General features: G+C 34.5%; 1 protein-coding gene across 2 annotated transcripts in view; it reads right to left on the reverse strand.

Annotated features, from left to right (window-relative positions):
- Positions 1-18,425, reverse strand: part of LOC137406295 (protein-L-isoaspartate O-methyltransferase domain-containing protein 1-like) — a 28,824-nt gene extending 10,399 nt beyond the window's left edge. Inside the window, exons 1-6 of one of the 2 annotated variants that reach the window (XM_068092856.1) lie at positions 18,356-18,425; positions 12,169-12,373; positions 11,191-11,341; positions 10,838-10,978; positions 4,467-4,603; positions 2,010-2,118 (exon numbers count right to left, since the gene is read on the reverse strand). In XM_068092856.1, the coding sequence (XP_067948957.1) occupies positions 2,010-2,118; positions 4,467-4,603; positions 10,838-10,978; positions 11,191-11,341; positions 12,169-12,324 (694 nt within the window). In that variant the 5' untranslated portion in view covers positions 12,325-12,373; positions 18,356-18,425. Of the gene's footprint in view, positions 1-2,009; positions 2,119-4,466; positions 4,604-10,837; positions 10,979-11,190; positions 11,342-12,168; positions 12,374-17,775; positions 17,924-18,355 lie in introns of those variants that run through there. The other variant, XM_068092848.1, reaches the window with a different exon arrangement.
- Between the last annotated feature and the right edge of the window lie 1,161 nt (positions 18,426-19,586).

Genomic DNA, 19,586 nt, shown 5'->3' on the forward strand with positions numbered 1-19,586 from the left:
CTTCGAAGTACATGCATATAAAAAACGGTTTAAATTTACGATGGTAGATGAACTTTGAAAGCAACGCCATAGAAATAATTAAAAACTGTCTCAGGATAATAGCTGTTCCTTGTTTAACGCGGTCTTGATCCTTCGAAGTACATCTATATAAAAACGGTTTACATTTACAATGGTACAAAGGTTAGGTTTAGAGAGCAACTTTTACGCGTTATATTATATATATATATATAATATTAGTGCTAAATGCACTGCATGAAAGTTTTGCTCTGCCCAAAATTGTTTGGACGCTAATATCGACTAGCTCAGCAATACAGAAGAAGAGTTGAGGTCAGATGACATTGTGGAAGATATTGGACAACCAGAAGATGTTCGTTCCATCGAAAGCATCAATCAGAACGCAACTATCCTAGCAAACAATAAAAATATTTTTGGTTTAAAAATTTTAATTTTTGTTCCTGCATGTAATGTACGTATGGCTAGTTTATGTCACTTGTTCATGAATATATATTTGTATCATTTGATAGATTATCATTATATAAATTATAAATTTGCAGATTTATAGCATATTATTTGATAGCATCATTGCAATAATCTGATCTTACAATTGACCGACGCTCATCACTCCTCTTCTATTACACATAAAAAGCTAGTTTTGACTGCAAATTGTAGCAAACATATCAATGAATGCTATGAACTTTTATGCAACATTGGTAAATATAGATAAAAAATAAATATATGTTTTCAAATTTAGAGTGAAATAAAAATTGAAAACTCAAACAAATTGCAAAACAGTACACAGGCTACAATAGCATCAAAGGTTAATTGCAAGCAATAGATATCAACTGGTAGGGATATTTCTCGGTTTCTCAATGCATATTTATTAAGAGATCTTTGGCAAGTTGGATGTAAGTTAGCAGATTTATTGCATCCAAAAGGTTCAATATCATTCTACCGGAAAAAGAGGGCAAAATATAGGCAACAATCGCTTTGCCCGAAAAAAGGCTAAATTTATTTTTCCAAAATTCCACTACAGAAAAGTCGCCACTACAGAAAAAGTGTTGAAAAAATAGAGCGCCATGGCATTCAATTAGAGATTTTACGGTATATGAAGATTTGTACTTTGTGTAAAATGAGAAATAAGAAAACACCTAAAATCCCTCCAAATATTGAATGTCACCACATAAAAGGTGGGTTTTTAGTATTCAATATTGATAAACACACATAGAGAAACACACAACCATAACTTATTCGAACAATGTTCGATGGCATTCTCCCAAAAAGCATCATGAATTCTCTATCACAAATCTTACTGCAAACACCTGCTTCATAAAAAGGGACTACTAAATCAAGTTCGCTGGTCGAGAAGTAGCGTCAGTCTCAACTCAAAAAATTGATTTTATCCTACTTTCTCCCACTTAAATACAATTGATAAAATTCATTTAACTTGTCCATCCTTTAACCACTTATATCTGAATAACAGAAAACTCGTGTAATCCATCCAAACTTTAACCACTTATATCTGAATAACAGAAAACTCGTGTAATCCATCCAAACTTTAACCACTTATATCTGAATAACAGAAAACTCGTGTAACCCATCAAACCTTCAACTACTTATATATGAATAACAAAAAACTCGTGTAACCCATCAAACCTTCAACTATTATATCTGAATAACAGAAAACTCGTGTAACCTATCCAAACTTCAACCACTTATATCTGGATAACAGAAAACTTGTGTAACCCATCCAAGCTTTAACCACTTATATCTGAATAACAGAAAACTCGTGTAACCCATCAAACCTTCAACCACTTATATCTGAATAACAGAAAACTCGTGTAACCCATCCGACCTTCAACCATTATATCTGAATAACAGAAAACTCGTGTAACCTATCCAAACTTCAACCACTTATATCTGAATAAGAGAGACATGAGAAATTTTAAAGATCTTCAACTGATGCTGAAGCGAACCTTGCCAGCAATAAACTCATAGAAATAACAACTTACGAAGCCTGACTTCTTCAAGTGGGGTGGGAGGCAGCAGCTCTGCAAAGGTGACAGCAGCAAAACTGTGCAATGAGAAATCATCTTCCCCAGTTCTTATTATCTCCAATAACTGTAAGGCAAAACAAATACAGTCCGACTTCAGAATTTGGATCACAATCCGATCAAAAAGACTGTTCGCACAACCAAATGCGAACTTCCTACTTCACCATTACACATTTTTCTTTTACACTTAAAATCTGTTCCGACCCTAAAAGGGATATCTTTTTAGCCTTCTGGTATTACTTTACACTGTAAATCAAATATTAAAAAGGTTATATGTAAGTAAAGTACACTGACTTTTTCATAAACACTATTAAATAGAGTTGGCTAGGATGGGAATATAACACTATATCTGTCATAGAGCATATATGTAACTTAGTGTCGCTTCAGCAGATTTCCATGTCAAATAAATATGTGTAAAAATGTGTTTTTGTGATAGAACAATGCAGTTCTATACCACGTCAAAAACGCAATACAGCCAGTATTTCATGAACACTTCCTTATATAATGGTTGAATACTAAAGATAAAAGGAGAATGTGTCAGTTGGCAACCGAGCCATGTCGTCGGATTTCCTCAGTTATCTCACCGTGGGATGGTGAGACCCAGTTAGAGGTTTTGATTTGGCAACTGAAGCAAAATGTTTCGATTTTTTGTTTGGTGTCTGAAGCAAACAGTCTCGGGGTACCTAAATTCTGAATTTTTATTTGGCATCCAGAAAAAAAGTCAGCGTCTGAAGCATAAAAGGTTAAGATTATTTGTCAAAACTTCAAACAGATCTGAAATGATCCAAAACTGTCGGTCTGTTTCCTTTAAAGACACAAGTTACTAATGGCAAACCTCTATCACGTACCACAACTGCATGAAGCCTTGCAGAATCTGAATGTAGCAAGAGAACTAATACCGGTAGAATACCCATATTTCCTGCTCATAGAACTAGAATGAGAGGTATTTAGATTTGTAGTTAATTTACAGTTGGAGCTGCAAGGTACGCATGTAAAATCCAAGCGTAATGTCTATGTCATCATCCAGAACATGAATGAGAAAAACGCCTTCAAATTTAAATGCCACTTGCATATTTACTCACGCCAAATTTGTGATGCAAATTTTTTTGTCACATATATTGAACAAATCGCAATAGAAGCTGGCATGCGCCTCACCTGTTTGTATAAATAGTTTGTTTCTTTATAACATTCAATAATGAGCAGCCAATGCTAATAAAGAATTATAGACTTTCTTATAACATAATAATATTAATGAAAATGACCCGTAATAAGATTGATAAAGGTAAAATGTAAAATTAGTAAAAAACATGGCCAACTATTGGTCAAAATGACTAACAGATCTCTTCAACCTATCACAAATTCATAGCTGACTATTACCAGAAGCCTAGTCGGTGTCAGTTCTAGCTTGCTATCAATATATGAAACGTGTAGTGAGTGATTTAAGATAATAAAGTTGCTAAATACTGAATGATGCAAAAGCCCCTTTAGCTGCAACCGAGCTGCAGACTACTACATGTGAATATTATGAACCAGTGCAAAATATGTGGGAATGTGATTACAAGCTCTTGAAAGCTAAAAAACAAACAGTTAATCGCAGCCACATGAGACCGCCGTAGTTTGGATTCTCTTTCCAAAACGGCTCAAATATAACGTAGTTGTGGTAGATGGTTTCTGTTTACACATTCATGCAACCTTATTCGTCAAAATATGTTCACAAATATACTTCAAGCATTCAATAAAACCATGTCTACGTATTGTTTTTACGCGTCTGTTTTATCATCATTGTAATGCTGTCACTTTTAGCAGTGATATCTTATAACTTAGCGTAAAAAATCATTTAATTTTTTAACCTTACCTCGAAGGAGTATATATCATTGTCTGATAATCATGACGAGCCTGTTGGTCACCTGTGATAATCGAAAAGTGTTGTAAAAATTATTTTGGAAGTATTGGTCACATGATCAGATTACGACTTGACGATTAGTTCAAGCCGAAACAAAACTTTAAAGTAGCGAGCATCTATATTTGACACGGGGTCTTCGGTGAAACCCAAAGTGTTTGTCATAAACTAGTGTTACGATCAGTTTATATTGAGCTTTTTATTGGCCTTTCAATTCACGTGAGAACATCACGTGACAAAACAATAACCAAACTGTCATGATTACGTCCGAGAAATAAATGGATTCCAATCTACGGCGGCTTTTCGTTTTTGAGCTTTTAAAAGCTTGTAATCACATTTCCACATATTTGGCACCTAAAACACAAAAGAGTAAAACATGGTTAATCTTTTGATACCAAATAACTGTAAGGTGAATTTTGTTGCAAGTCAACCTTTAAGCTCAGTAAGACAACTGTGAAACTGTTGAGCACCAAATAATTTTTTTATGACAGGCTTGGCTATCAGATGCTACTCACTTGATGGCGAATGGGCACGATAGCGATCCCATTTATTTTTAATAGTCCTTTGATTACAGTTAATTCCTTCTCGGGGCACTCGGCACCACAGTATATCCTATCATAGTTCATTTGAGTGAATATCTTCAGACAGTTACCTGGAAAGTGACAGGGAACTTATAAGTGAACCTATGGATGAACCTATGGGTGCCACAGGTAATAAAGTGATTGTGGTTGTAATGCCCCGTCTTTGTGAATGGGAATGTGACAGACATCGTCTAAATCATAACTAGAACAAAAATGTTCATTTACTTCATCGATTACTTTGCTCAGTTTATGGATAAAAGTGATCACAAAACCATTCTGTTTATTACAGCTGTTGGTATGATAAGCTATGATACTCTTACTACCATCATTGGTGGATTCGTAGATATATAGATTTAAGATAAAATAATCGATACAGATCCATATATTTCACCTTTATATTGGAGCTGATACTGATATCAATACCAAGATCAGGGCATCTCTAAATGAAATATTCACCATTTTACTTAGATATAGTAAATCTTTGACGGATGCTAAGTACAGCTGATGAAAAAGTTGGTGATTACTCAGTAAAATATTTTGTTGTACCAACATACAGTAGAAAAGAACTAAGATGCAAGTAAGTACATATTTCGGTCGGCTTGAATTATGATATATTTGAAATGCATTTGTTAGTCCAAAATTGCTGGAATTATCATCATGCTAATGAAAATTTGATCATACAACAATGTAACAGATTTTTCATTGTGTAGAAGTAATGTTTACAGTGGACTAAGTTTTTCTTATCTTTTTTTTTAATAAAAATACCAAACATAAAAGAAATGATTTTCTAAATACTATTGAATTTCCATGTTATTATCTTATTTTTTCTAAATGATTTCATTTGCTTTTGTTGGCATTGGTCGGTAAAACACAAATAAAATAAAATACATTAGTCAAGAGTTTTTTATTGCGAGCCAAATTAAACTAACAACCAAATAGCAATTCTCAAACGGCCACAGAAATTGTCAATGGGATCTCTCGGTAGGCAAGTCGCGCTTATGATTGCTAGTAACGAATCGCAATGAGCGATCATTTCTTTAACTAGGCCAGCATATCAGTCTAAAAAATTGTGGATATATGTTCCTGATGAAATTTAACACACCCTGTTGAATGGAATGCTCATTATGACTAAACTAGGGCATTAACATTCATTATTAGCATTAACTTTGCCCCTGTGAGTGTCACACAGATACTCATCACACTCACCACAGAAGTACATGTAGATCATGTGCTGTATACAGATGATGCATGAATAGAGATGCGTAAACGTGTTGATAACAGATTTGATATCACCAGGAAGCCATTTATTGGAAAATATGAGACACTCGCCTGGTCGCAGAGCAGTTTCTAAACCCAGATCATAAAAACAATTTAACAAAAAAAGATAGAAGAAAATAAGGTTTTTAAGAACCGTGTTCCGAAACATGAACAGTAAAACCCAATTATATTTGAACACAAGTTTTTTGCAAGGCATTATCTGAGTGTACACTAGCCAATAGTCAGTGAGACATCGCTACAAACTAAAGCAGCTTATCGTTCAGCGTAAATTTTTGATTTATCAGAAACTAGCCAAATAATCAATCGAGATCCAGTTTCCGTATGATTACGATAACCAACTAAAAAACTCCAAAACACAGCGAGTGTGGGTTCAGTTATCATTTTCAACCTCACACAGTATAGCCGTTACTAATCCAAAGGTGCTGAAGACTTCAACAAAACTACTGAAATAAACCATGTTTAAAAGTCTAATACTAAGGCAGACCAACTAAGTCATATGTTTGTAAACAGTGTACAACTGAAAATCTTTTTGTTTCAATGAGTTATGCTAAGCTATTAATATACCATATTTCAAGTTATTTGTACTGATAATACACCTAGCATTGTTGAAAACTCACCTCAAATGGATATTGCAATTTTAAACCATAACTGTCACGTACAACTTTTATCTTATTTTGTAGGTAAATCCGCCATGCTGATTCTGATTTTGTACTCAAAATAAAAATTGGTCCACTAACCTTCAAAGTCATTTAGACTTTTTTAAAACGTTTCAATATCCGTTTCAAAAACAACAAAATCAGCATTGCAAGCTCCGCCCATAAATATGTGACGAAACCTAGCTTTTTCAGGAACAGAAGTTAGGAATGTTTAGTCCGATTTAGAATAATAGAGATGGGTGTCTTAAAACCCATTATTATCTAAATCCAGCCTGTAAAATACCCTAGGACACTTATGTATTCGCGGCATCTAACTTTGGCATTTTCGCGGTGTCGTCCTATCGCGAAAATTTCATGAGCGAAACTAAACTATCATAACGAACGAGCGAAAACGCGAAGTTAAATAGCTTTGTACGTTGATATCCACAATAAAATTGTCATATTAGAAATGCAGGCAATTTTGGTCTGTGGTTGAGCTCAATGGGAAATTTCTGGTAAACTCATTATAGCTAATACACCAACTGAGCAGCATGGCAAAGGAAATTAAGATGATATCAGTTTAGTCACCGAATTTGTAACTGATGAGGATGAAAGTCTGGTAGGTGAAGTCATAAAATTGAAGAATAATAATTGTTGTGATGAATTTTATTACCAACCAAAAACAATATCAACCCTCATCAGGTCCAACCACATTATCTCTTTCACTGCCAACGATGTACAAATTCGCTACCGGCCTAGTGCCAGCCATTTTACCGAAATTGCTGATATTGCTTCATGATATTTATACAGTATTTTTTCAAGTTCAATCTCTACCTAGAACATTTTTGTTACATATTTTATTTTGCCAACATTTCAACCAATATTGCTATGCAAAAATTCAATGTATCTCTATTTGTGCGCGATGATAAAGCTATGTGAAGCTACGATCGATCCGAAGCTAAAACAATCCTCCACAATGTTCTTCACTCTTACAAAACTATTACTTTCACCACTGTCAGAGACAGTGCTGCTACTTCAATTATCTGCATAATCACGAAAATCTAAATCTTAATTGGTTATAATGTCATCATCAACTAGTTACCTGTTTTATGACTCGCGCGCAGTAGTTAATGAACTCACACAAAAATGTTCGTTTTTAGATTAGAAATTCTCAAACAAACGTTTAAAATTGCTTCGTTGTTTTAGGCTGATTTTATAGAGAAATCTTCGGACAACACTGTCAATTTCATAAAAGTCTTAAAGACCGTGGGTTATAAAATCAGGTTACCACGCAATTGCTGTAAAAGTCCAAAAATGCGTTTATGGCAGTGGCCCCTAGAAAACACATAAATGCGTTTATGGCAGCGAAAGGGTTGTACATGTACAGTTTTGGTTGTGAAGTTGGTTGTTACCTATCTATTTTCTTCTTCTTGGGACTCGAATGTGAAAGTCACGGCGAGAGGGACCTATACGCCATTGATAGTCCAAGAAACAAATGGCAGCAAGTGATCAAATTGAATTATCGATCTCACTCACACATTTCAACCTGCGGTTTACAAATACGAACTAGTCTTAAATTGAATTTTTTTCTTATTAGCGAACTGGACCTGAGTAATGCAATCTGTTTTTTTCCACTGCATTTATTTTCACATCACTATATTTTCGCACTCATCAGAGCCGCGAAATTAAGTTGCAGCGAAATTTTACTCTATGTGCTACTCATGAAACTAAATACTAGCGAAATAAAAGTGTCCTAGGGTAATCTATCTTTTATGAAAGATATATTAACTATTTAAAATTGCTCGTAGCTTGTTACATGATGTTTAAATAGGCTGGACGCCGAGAACTACAACTAGAAGGAACTCAAAGGAACAAAAAGGAACTCAAAAAGCACGATTTTATCACAAGCTAGCGTTGTTATCGCGCTTTTTTAAATATGCATTGTTAAATAGCTTATCTACCTTTCAGAAAAGACTGAGATTATTTTTAAGGCTGAATTTAGATTTTAAAACACCCATTTCTATTATTCTAAATGGGTCTAAACATCCCTACGTAATTTCTGTTCCTAAAAAGCTAGGTTACGTCACGTATTTATGGGCGGAGCTTGTTGTGCCGATCGTGTTGTTTTCGAGACCGATATTAAAACGCTGTAAAGAAGCCTTCATTACTCTGAAAGTTAGTGGACTAATCTTTATTTTGAGTACAAAATCGGAATCAGCGTCAGGGCCGTATTCTCCTATACTGCAGCTACTGCCATGGCAGTACCATTTTTTGAGGCTCAAAATCCCGGAATTCACGTCATTTTGCTTGATTTTAACACTTTGACTAGGGAAATGGCCAAAATGTCGTTTATCGGTTGTGTGGAGAAACGGCATTTGCGGCGCTTTTAGTATAAAGCTGCTATCTCGCAACGGATATGAATCCTAGTAAGTTTTAAATATCATCAACAAGATATTAGTCGATAAATTAAGATATGAAACGATTATCCGAAAGGCGTTGCTTTGTGCTAATGAAATCGCGCCTCCCTGGAAAAGAATAAAAGCTGGAAATACCAGTCAACATCGACTCGACTTTCAAAACGGTAAAATAAAATATTATTTTATTCTCCGATTGTAAGTGATTTTTTGGTGTGATTAGAATAACAATAATTCAAATGATGGAAGTAATGTAAAATTTTTAGACTTTTATAATACTTGGAATATACAGAGAAAAACGATCGTTATGGTAGCTCGCACGGCAACGTTATAGCGTTGGACTCTACCGAAAGGAATGCTTCAAGCATTTCATACAGAGAAAATTGTACATGGTTGTGTTTTTTTGTAGTAGTAGATATGTAAATTAATGCTTATGTACAAAAGATTTTGTTCATAGAAATAAATTAAGTTTGAGCTATGCATGTAACATGCATAGCTCAAACCTAAATCTACTACATGTAGGTACTACTTGCTCAGTATCATAGACTATAGTTTAAGTACATTATTTTTAACATGGTGCTCTATTAATTTTACTTTTTAACTCTACAATATTATTTAATTAAATTATTTCATAGGAGACTACTCATCTCCCACACCATTCAGCATTGTATCTGGTGATAATTCTACCTCATGCTAGCTGTGGCCAACCCCTTCAGCAGCTTCCATTCACATTATATTTTTAATAAGAGTTGTTAAAAACAATCTCAATAAACAGTTTTATATTTAGAAAACTGGATTATAATGTCAAATTTGCTGTTAGAACATGTGCCCCATCAGGAGCCAAGTGCGCTAGATTTGCACCATTTTGACTAGTTATACTAAAAATTTTCCCGGGGGAGAACCCCCGGACCCCCCCCCCCCTTCCCCCACCAAGAGGATGCTCGGTACCCCTCTTGGACTCTCCCTGCAGTACCATTTTTAAACAGGTGGATACTGCCCTGATCAGCGTGTCTGATTTACCTAGTAAATACTATAAACGTTTTACGTGACAGTTATGGTTTAATGTACTTAGCATGACAACGTTGCAATAAAAATCAAATAGCTCGCCGCAGACTTGTCCAACTATAAATTTCAGATGACACTTCTGAAACACTCAAGGAACGCTACCAAATTTCAATTTCAAAATTTTCAGTGCCGCCTAAAAGACATGAGATGATGAGACTATGACTATGAGACTATGAGATTATGAAAATTCATAAAACTAAAATGAAATACTATGTCTTTGTCGCTGAAAAAATTCCGCGACAAAGACATAGGGTAGTATTTCGCGGAATTTCGGTCAGCCGAAATACCATTAAAAAAATTCAGTTAGCCGCTACAACAGGTAACCAGTGAGATAATGCATCGGGTATGTACAGTAGGCTTACATGTACAACTTCTTTTAAACTAAATAAAAAGCAAACACATATAGCTTCATCCAACGTAAAACAACATAACTTGAAATGTATGTTGCCAGAACTTATGAACTTATTTTATAAAATTACAAACTTACCTTTCATGTTTGTAACCAAAATACTTTTCCATGAACCAAATAGGTATGAAATAACACATGCAAAAATCACCAAACTCATTTTATGCTATTGTGATGACAAAATAAGCACATTAAACGGAGATTTGTGTAAAACAAATTTAGGGAACTCGAAAGCTGTTATCTCCAGAGTCTTTGAAGAGTCAAGGCATATATTTCATATTTAGCTATTAAATAATCATAAATGTCTATACAATGGCAACTTGGTTTTTGGACAAAAATTTTAAACCTCGTAATAAAAAATTCTGACACATGTACAACTCGAGGCTGAAAAACTTGAAACCAAAATTCTAAACAGTAATATAGGGAGCATTGCGAGTCTGGCTATGGCTAGGCTAAATGCATCCAAAAGCTACCAAAAGTTCACTATGAGGTTTCAGGTATACTCACCGTGAAAGAATTCGGGCATGCAGAAATCATATTCATCAAATGACGTGCTAGTCGTTATAAAGTTCTCAAGCTTCGTGTAGGCATATTGTATCGTGCTAGCATGAAATTCAACCCCGTGATTGCAAGAATTAGGACCAGAGCCTACAAGACATATAAATGTCATTACAAAGTCAAGCATAACCATTAAATCGAAGAGAAAACTCGAGAGTTATACATAAAGCGCTAGCACTTTGCGCAAAGCAAAAATATTGACTATCCTGCTATGACAGGCGTTAGGAAGACATTCCCATCTTGTGATGAAGTAACAAAGAATTTGAAGATGTCCCATAACTAGTGATGTGAACTAAACTTACCGAGAATAAGGCCAACCATTGTGCTCAAGTAGCCAGTACCACTGCCCATATTAAGGAAGGAGAGATTCTTTTCTAGTTTCAGTGCCTCCATTACTTTAGCATAAATACTTGGTGCCGAGAGGTGCAAATTCTTCTCCCGCCATGCTTGGTCCTGCGTTACCAGAATCAGAGTATGCATGAACTGTCGAGATTTTCCATAACGTAACAGGATTTTCCAAGTTGGAATCTTAAGCATCTCCGCTAGCAAACTGTACAAGCATAATTTAGGGCAGAAATAGCATCAAATGCTGCCATAAATCTCCTGATAACATGGTGCAACTAATCTAAAATTATCTTGTACATTTTCAGTTACATGTATATTATGCTATAACATGTAGTAACTAATGCAGTCTTCTCCTTACACTCATGAAAACAGACTACCGTAAAACCGCTATTTGAATGCAAAACTTCGATTGAATGCAACCTTTATTTGACTGCCATTATAGGAGCATGGTCAGAAATAGAGCGCCACCCTTTAATTAACCACCACTTTGACATCCTTTGATTTTTACCAATCCATAATAGCAAGTGATCAGTAGGAAAGTGTCCACAAAATCATACTAATAATGACTCGGTTAAATCAATAACCATTAATTCTTTCGTTGTTCCTGTTCGTATCAAAGCCTGTTCTCTAACTCCAAAGCTTTACAGTTTTTGCTTTAAACCATTGAAAGCAACAGCATAGAAATAATTAATAACTGTATATAGCTAATGTTTTACATCACTTCGCCCGTAAAATGGTTCAATTTATCTTCCCAAAATTCTGAGAAGCTATTTGAAGAATACAACTATGCTCAGAATTTTCTCTAACATCTATTTGAACGCCGCCCTCTATTTGAACGTCAACCGTAATAAAACACCACAATAAGATTGGATTGTAAAATACAGTGCCAAGGCGCTCAAATAAAAGTCTTATGGTACGTTATATTTTTGACATACTTCATACGCTTCACTCCTGCTCTTAGGAAGGTAATACTCTCCCCGGTCAACCGAACGAAAAACTTTTTCCACTAGTTTGGAGGTGATACATTCGGCTTGGATTAAATTGTCTACGAGCTCATCATTGTCTCTTCCAGCGCTGACAGTGCTGCCCATCGTATGTTATGGATGTACATGTATCTAGTCTCATCTACAAATTCTGGCTCTACAATGAGAGAGAACATTCTGAGCACAACTACTACCATTTTACCTTTCAGATACAGTGTGACCTCATGGCGCTCTGTTGCTGTGCAAATGTAAAAGAATCATGTAGAGGGTTAATAGTATTGAGACAGCAAGCTTTTATTATATTTACATATAAATGCATTTTTATTGATCCTGTATTTAAAACTATTGTTATAGCAATCATGAGGAACACAATGTCGTTAGAATCATATTTAAAAACTGACTTCTAAATGATAGACTTTCCATAAGGCTATATCAACTGTTGCAAATAATATCATGAGATAAGTTATTTATGGATTTACCATAAACATTTGTCATGAGCGAGATAAACCTAGTCACAAATAATACGTACAACACAATGGGCAAGCAGCTAATGTTGTTTCCTTCTAACTCTTTTAAATACAGCGTGTTACTAATTTTTATTGTTAATACATCACAAAAATAATTGTACAACAATTCAAGATGACAACTTTCTACAAAGCATCACAGATCTTTATAATGTTCAAGTATGGCGATTGGTAGACAAGCTAAACTAGGTCTAATAACACTGATAAGGGCTACAGATAATTCCATTTTTAACACAAATTCTACCAGAAGGCTAAGCATAAGAATCTGCATAAGAAAAACATTACATATGCATAAAACTCATCAAAAATTATATATTCTGCTAGCACAGATGAACCGGAGTAAGTCTCATGAAAATAAAACTTCAACTGACCGATTGTCCATCAAATTTGACATTATTCAGCTTCCACGTACTTTCAATTCTTACCGAAGAGGACAAAGGCAAGTTTGTGCAGGTTTTGCGTTTATTTCCGCCAATTATACAAAATGTTATAGCTAGTTGCTTACCATTGCTGATGCAGAAACAAAAAATTAGTCAATATGAGCATTAAGCCAGGCAATGACCAGGGTTTCTTTAATTTTCAATCAGATAGCCTGTAGGTGCGTGTTTACAAGACTAGTTCTCAGGAATCACTCGGAGTATCAACCAAATATTTTTAGTGACCTATTGGAAGGCGGAAAGCCTATGTGTGTGAAACTTCCATTGGAGATGAATTCGACCAAAAATATAGAGACGCTTAGCGTTTACGTAACTAACAAACACCCGCAATGACAAAACAGCATTTCTTAATATAGATATATATAAAAATATACATATATAGCTGTATATAAAAATATATATATAGATGTATATAAAAAACAAGTTAGCTATAGTTATGTTGTGTCATAACTATAGCTAACTTTTATTTCTTTTATACCTGCAAGTGTGCTCAAGTTTGCTGCAGAGTAATGCAACTAGACCCTTTCCTACAGATGACTGTATTTTTACAGTGATTACACGATTTTTCAATATTCTAAAATAAGTTTTAGTCAACATATGCTCAAATATATTTAATGAATTCATGCAACTTTCAAATTAGTCAGATGGGTTTGTTTTGTGCACCAACAATCCCAAGCTTACTATTGATATGATTAATACAAGAGATGCATATAACCACGTAATAACAACCTAACATCGTTGTTGTAGCCGTAAACCTGATTTCTTTCAAGTTGCTTATAAACCTACAAAGTCAATGAAATGTTAGGTTCTATGGTTCGCAAGTCTCAAACTCTTAACTTGAAAGTTATTACATTTTTAATACTTTGAAACGTTACTAATCCATGAACTTAGACAATTAACGCTTTAGCTATAAGTTACAAAAAAGTCAACTTACGGTTTAACGTGAATTAACCGGTGACAAACTCCGAGCAGATAATCATTCCAAATTTTCCAGTTATTGTTTTAGGACTACAGAAAATATTTTATCAAGTAGTTTTGGGAGAACTTCATTTGTCTATTGTTCTGCTGTTGGCGGTTTGTTTCAGCAAAAGTACACTGCAGGATTCCAAGTTAATCTGGTCGAGATAGCTAAAGAAAGCTGTCCTTTTAAAAACTGCTAAAATAAAATTTGCAATAGTCTGGTTTGAAAAGTTTTTTGATGTCTATTCAATACAAAACATACAAACTGAATTTGGCCTGTTGCATTAAAGCTGGCTACGCTAGATCCTAGAATATCACGAGTATCTATTATTGAACACAAATAGATTAATGGATGGTGAAAATCAAACAATAGCCCATGATTAAAACTATTAGGTTGGTAGCTAAAGGTGGTAGTAAACAAGTAAGTAATCATTCAATATATGCGCAAATTTTTCAGAAATGAGGTTGAATGTGTGGCTTGGTTGCACCAATGGCTAAAACCTTTATATACCTATGAAGATTTTAGATATTGCTGCAACTATATGCACACTTAGCCTAAGAAGCCATTCTACAAGGCAGTATGAGTATATTTAAAGAATACTTATTTGTATACTACCGCCTTTAGCTACCAACCTAAAAATTTTAATTCTGAGCTTTTGTTTGAATTTACCACCTAATATTCTCCATGTAGTTTGGGATTGGCCTCCTTACCTAGGATATAAATATCATTGAGATAGAACCCTTCTACTACTATTTTGTACTTTTTGTGGTGATAAAATAATGAACTTAGGTTAACCTAACAACTGTCATTATCCTTCAACTAACTTGAAAGTTTTCATGCACCATATGTGTACATGAATAAAAATGTATATAAATTTAGGGATCTCTGCATTGCGTCTCATGAAGCCTTGAGAAGTTTGTGAACAGTTTAAAAGGTTTTGTAACTTTGTGTGTTGTTGTTTGCTAACTATCATACAATTATGCTCATACTTAATGCTTAGTGTCTTTTGGTAGCTTTTGGCGCTTTATGGAATCTATTAGAACTTCTATTATTGAATTCTAGCTCACCACAAAAAGGTTATGCTCCCAACAATGTTGATGAATTTATTGTGTGTAAAACTCTAATTGATGACAATTTTCGCTATAAAAGTAAACAGAATTTGTAGAACTCTAGCTGGTGAGCTTTCGCGTTACAATATTCACTATATAATGTAAAAATCATGAACTAGCCACTTGAAGTAACAAGGACACATAAAACATATACATGAAAGAAATAGCCTACAAAGACATGTTGGAGCAACCAAAATAAGAATGCTGTGACACAATAACAACATAAAAAAGTGAAGCAAGTGTGTAAGGAATAAGGAAGTGGTATAGAAACCTATATCATCAAGTAACTATTAATGTATCGAAAAGTTCTGTAGCCGAGACATTGTGCTATTATTGCATGACATCTCAAACAAATAAATACAGAGCACAGACACTGGTGAGAATGCTCATGCATAGCAACTTATCAAGTTAAATGAAAAATCGCTAAAAATATATTAAAAAGATATTTACTATTACATATCTTAGTAAAAATCAAATTGGATTGTTGCAAGAATGCTATTTAACAAAAATACTATCTCACTGGTTTGATGAATGGGGCCCACTTATCTGAAATTAAACTTCGAAAATACTAAAACAATTAAATCTCGATTTTCTCTGGAATAGCTTAGCCAACACTAATTAGAATGCAAGCTCATAGTTCATGGCCCAAATGTGCAGCCCTGCCGTCATGAACTTTAGACCGAGGTTGAAGGATATTCCAAATGTGAAAAAAATGTGATGAGACTTGAGCTAGAAAAATTCATGCTTTTTCATTGCTCCAAAAAAGAACTTGCGTGCCTTTTTTTGTAAGAATTTATTTTTAGGCAATAAAAATCGATGTTCTTTTGCTCCACAAAAACAAAGGTCTGTGTATGGCGCCTTACAGTGCCTCGCGTTGCACGTTCACAACTCGAGTTGTACAACTCGACTTGCCGAATTGTACAACTCGGCCTGGGTTTATGATTAACTCGAGTTGTGTTATACGCAAAACTAACACGGGTTTGTAAAAAAGCAAAGTGAGTAATTGGGGTGTCTCATTTACAGAACATTTACAGAAATTTAATAATAATAGTTTAAATATATAGACACATTTAAATTATATATATATTGGCGATATTTGTGCATATTTATTTCTATAAATATAACGAGACAAAAACAATTGTAGAAAGTAAAAAGCAAACTAAAAACAATCTATGTGGGAGGTAGGCCACTTCTTTTTCAAATGAAAAAAGAGTTATCTCTCTAGAACCTGACAAAAAACTGAATGAACACCGAAAATGAACATAGAAATTATTTCAATGGCATTTAATGATGCACCAAAATAAATTCCATATATAGAAAATATAGCTAGAGAAAATGAAATGATGAGATGTTCTCAAGCCGAGTTGTTGAACTCGAGTTGCTGCTAAAAGAACTCGGCCTGGATTTTTGATGAACTCAAGTTGTGTAACTCGAGTTGTACAACTCGAGTTATTTTTGCAAACTCGAGTTGGTAAATATAACTCGAGTTGTACAACTAGAGTTGCAAACTCGGCGCAGTATAATTCGCTATTAGCTCTAGTTTTACAGTACATACATAGTTTAATTTCTATTAGCTAACGGGTGCCTATTGATATACCATTGTTAATATAACCAGATCTATGGTTATGCTACCGTAATACCAATATATTGCACCTTACTTTTGAAAAGTCGCGTTGCTTGTTCACAACTCGAGTTGTGCAACTCGAGTTGTACAACTCGAGTTGTACTAGTTGTACAACTCGAGTTGTACAACTCGAGTTGTGAACGCGCAACGCGAGGCACTGTCAAGGCGCCATATCTATGACCATAACGATTGCTGAATTACTATTAGCGAAAGTAAATTCGGTTCTTACAAATGGGCATTTGAGACCTCAGAATAAAGCTCAATTCACCAATCAAAAATTGGTAGGCCTACAATGCCATACCACATCAAGTTTCACCCTCTAATCAAGAATAGATATAACAACTCGCTACCTACATAACCCTCCCATAACCACTAAAATAAAGATGCCAAAGACTAAACACTTTGAGAAAAACACAACACTCAAATGCACTAATAAATATATAAAATAATGAGTTGGTCTAAAGAGGCAGGATTACTTAAATGAGATAAAAACACTAGTTTACTTTTGTGCTACGTAACTTTCAGTGATACAAGGCGAACTGCGTTTTTACAATGACAGTTCAGTATGGTTACGTCATTAACACTAACACATTATTAGCAACTACCAACTGCTTCTTTTATCCTATAGCTACTCACATGTATTTGATTTGGCTAACTTTCTCAAGCTATAACTTTGTAAAAATGTTACTCACAATATACAAAAAAGAATATACAGTTTTCATTTCGTTCTTACTCATTACCTATATTTGGAGGCAATATTTAACATTAGCCTTCTCATAAAAGTGAAATAGCAAAAAGCCTATGATGATGCAAAGATTGGATCCTCAACACGTATGCTTTTATTAAGAATGACTGCCAAAACTGAGTTAATGTAAATTAAATGAAAAACTCGGGTGTTACTCACGTGTTGTGTAATAAAAGTTGATACAGTCCTATAATAGTTGAACCTGTCAACAAAGAGAATGCTGGAAAAGCTACCGTGAATGTATTATAGAGTATATTTCGTCAAATTCTGTTTATATGGTTTGGCTGAGAGCGTTCTCCAGTCTTGATCAAATCTGTCGTTTGAGTGCGAACTAGTAAAACCCGTCCCCGTGTTTCGAAGCTTTTCGCATAAAAAAACAACACTAAAAATGGCTGACAAGAAAATATCTCCTTTCACGGTAAGCCAAAGGGGCTATTTGTTAGTATGCCCAGCTATCATATTTTTCCTAATAAAATTTTGTTTTCAAAAGATTATTCAGGATATGTTTTAAATATTAAAATGATATGTTACGTTATTTAACGATCTATAGATATTTTCACTTATGGTTTGGTTTCTGTTGTGTCCGTTTGTGGCTATTTTGGGTAGGCTCAATTTCTATAGACAAGATAGCCTAAACGATATAATAATACGTGCTAAGATAAACATTTTGTAATTGTTAATCATTCTCAATTTTTCATGTTATGAAACCGTAGTTAGCATGAAGTTTTACACTTCGTACTGGTCGATAAGCTGTATAAATCGCCTGCGGTGTGAGTTCGCTATGATTGTAGACATGCTGCCTACCCGTCTTCGTACGGCAACAGCACATGCATGAATTCTTCGGTTAAACAAATTTTACTTTGTGTACTAACCTTTCTGAGCTTTTGTGTTTTATGAATAGTCTGAGAAAATTCGTTGAACCAAGTGTTGGCCGCTCTGTGGTAGCTTGCTAGGCTTATTAAAGATGTGTTGTTATAGACTAAAACTCTTGAATATAATAGGCCTAATCATAGATTTTCTGACTATAAAAGCTCATACGCTGGCCCAGTTGCTCTAAAGTTACGTATGTCATCTATCAGCTAGGCCTTTACACTGGACTTAAATTATTATATTTCAATCACTTCATTTCAAATGTCCAAACCCTTAATTTAAGAAATTGGTTTGCATATTTATGCATCTAAAATACTTTACAAAACATCACATAAAGTTTAAATTGCTGGTAATCAGCAATTTGTTCCCAACTGCTTGTACTAAGTAATATTAATCTACACACATACCTTTGTATTTTTCATTATTTCCAGTTAAGGTTTATGATAAAAAATAATACATCGGGGTTATTTAGTTTACAAACTTTCTTTATCAGTCAACATACAGTAATGTAAGAGAATATTTCAATTTCTCCATAAGCATTATTGGTCTTCTTGTTAGTAAATGTACTATATTTGCTAATTAATTTTATACATGTGTTATCAAACGCAGCTGAGTAAGCATGCAAATTTAAAGTTTGAAATGATATTAGGTGAGTAGAAGAAAAAAAAATGGTTTTCTTTAAAATAGGTATGCGACAGCTAGCCAATAGCGCATTTTTGTGTCTTGTTTCGATGTTGTGTTCTAAGTAAGTGGTGCAAACTTAGTTTTACATTTAATTTTAAACACTTAAAACTGGCTGGGTACAGCAGATGAACATCGCGCATGCACTGACTGGCTACTGCTACTAAAGGTAATTTTTGACTTGCATATAATTGACAAGTCAACTCGAGTAGCTTGCTGCTACTATTCTACTTGCTCCGCAATACTATATTTTCCTGGTTTTGTTGATGTCATATAAAATGTTTATTCATCAGAGGCACTCAACCTTGCTAGCGGCTCACTCATTGAATTTTTTAGCCTTTTCCTGTTTGTTACATTGGCTTTTCATTGTTAGTAAAATAATGTCCTATGCATTCCTGTCTTCAATGTGCTCTTGCCTA

The sequence above is a fragment of the Watersipora subatra genome, chromosome 1, assembly GCF_963576615.1.
Source record: "Watersipora subatra chromosome 1, tzWatSuba1.1, whole genome shotgun sequence".
Classification (NCBI taxonomy): domain Eukaryota; kingdom Metazoa; phylum Bryozoa; class Gymnolaemata; order Cheilostomatida; family Watersiporidae; genus Watersipora; species Watersipora subatra.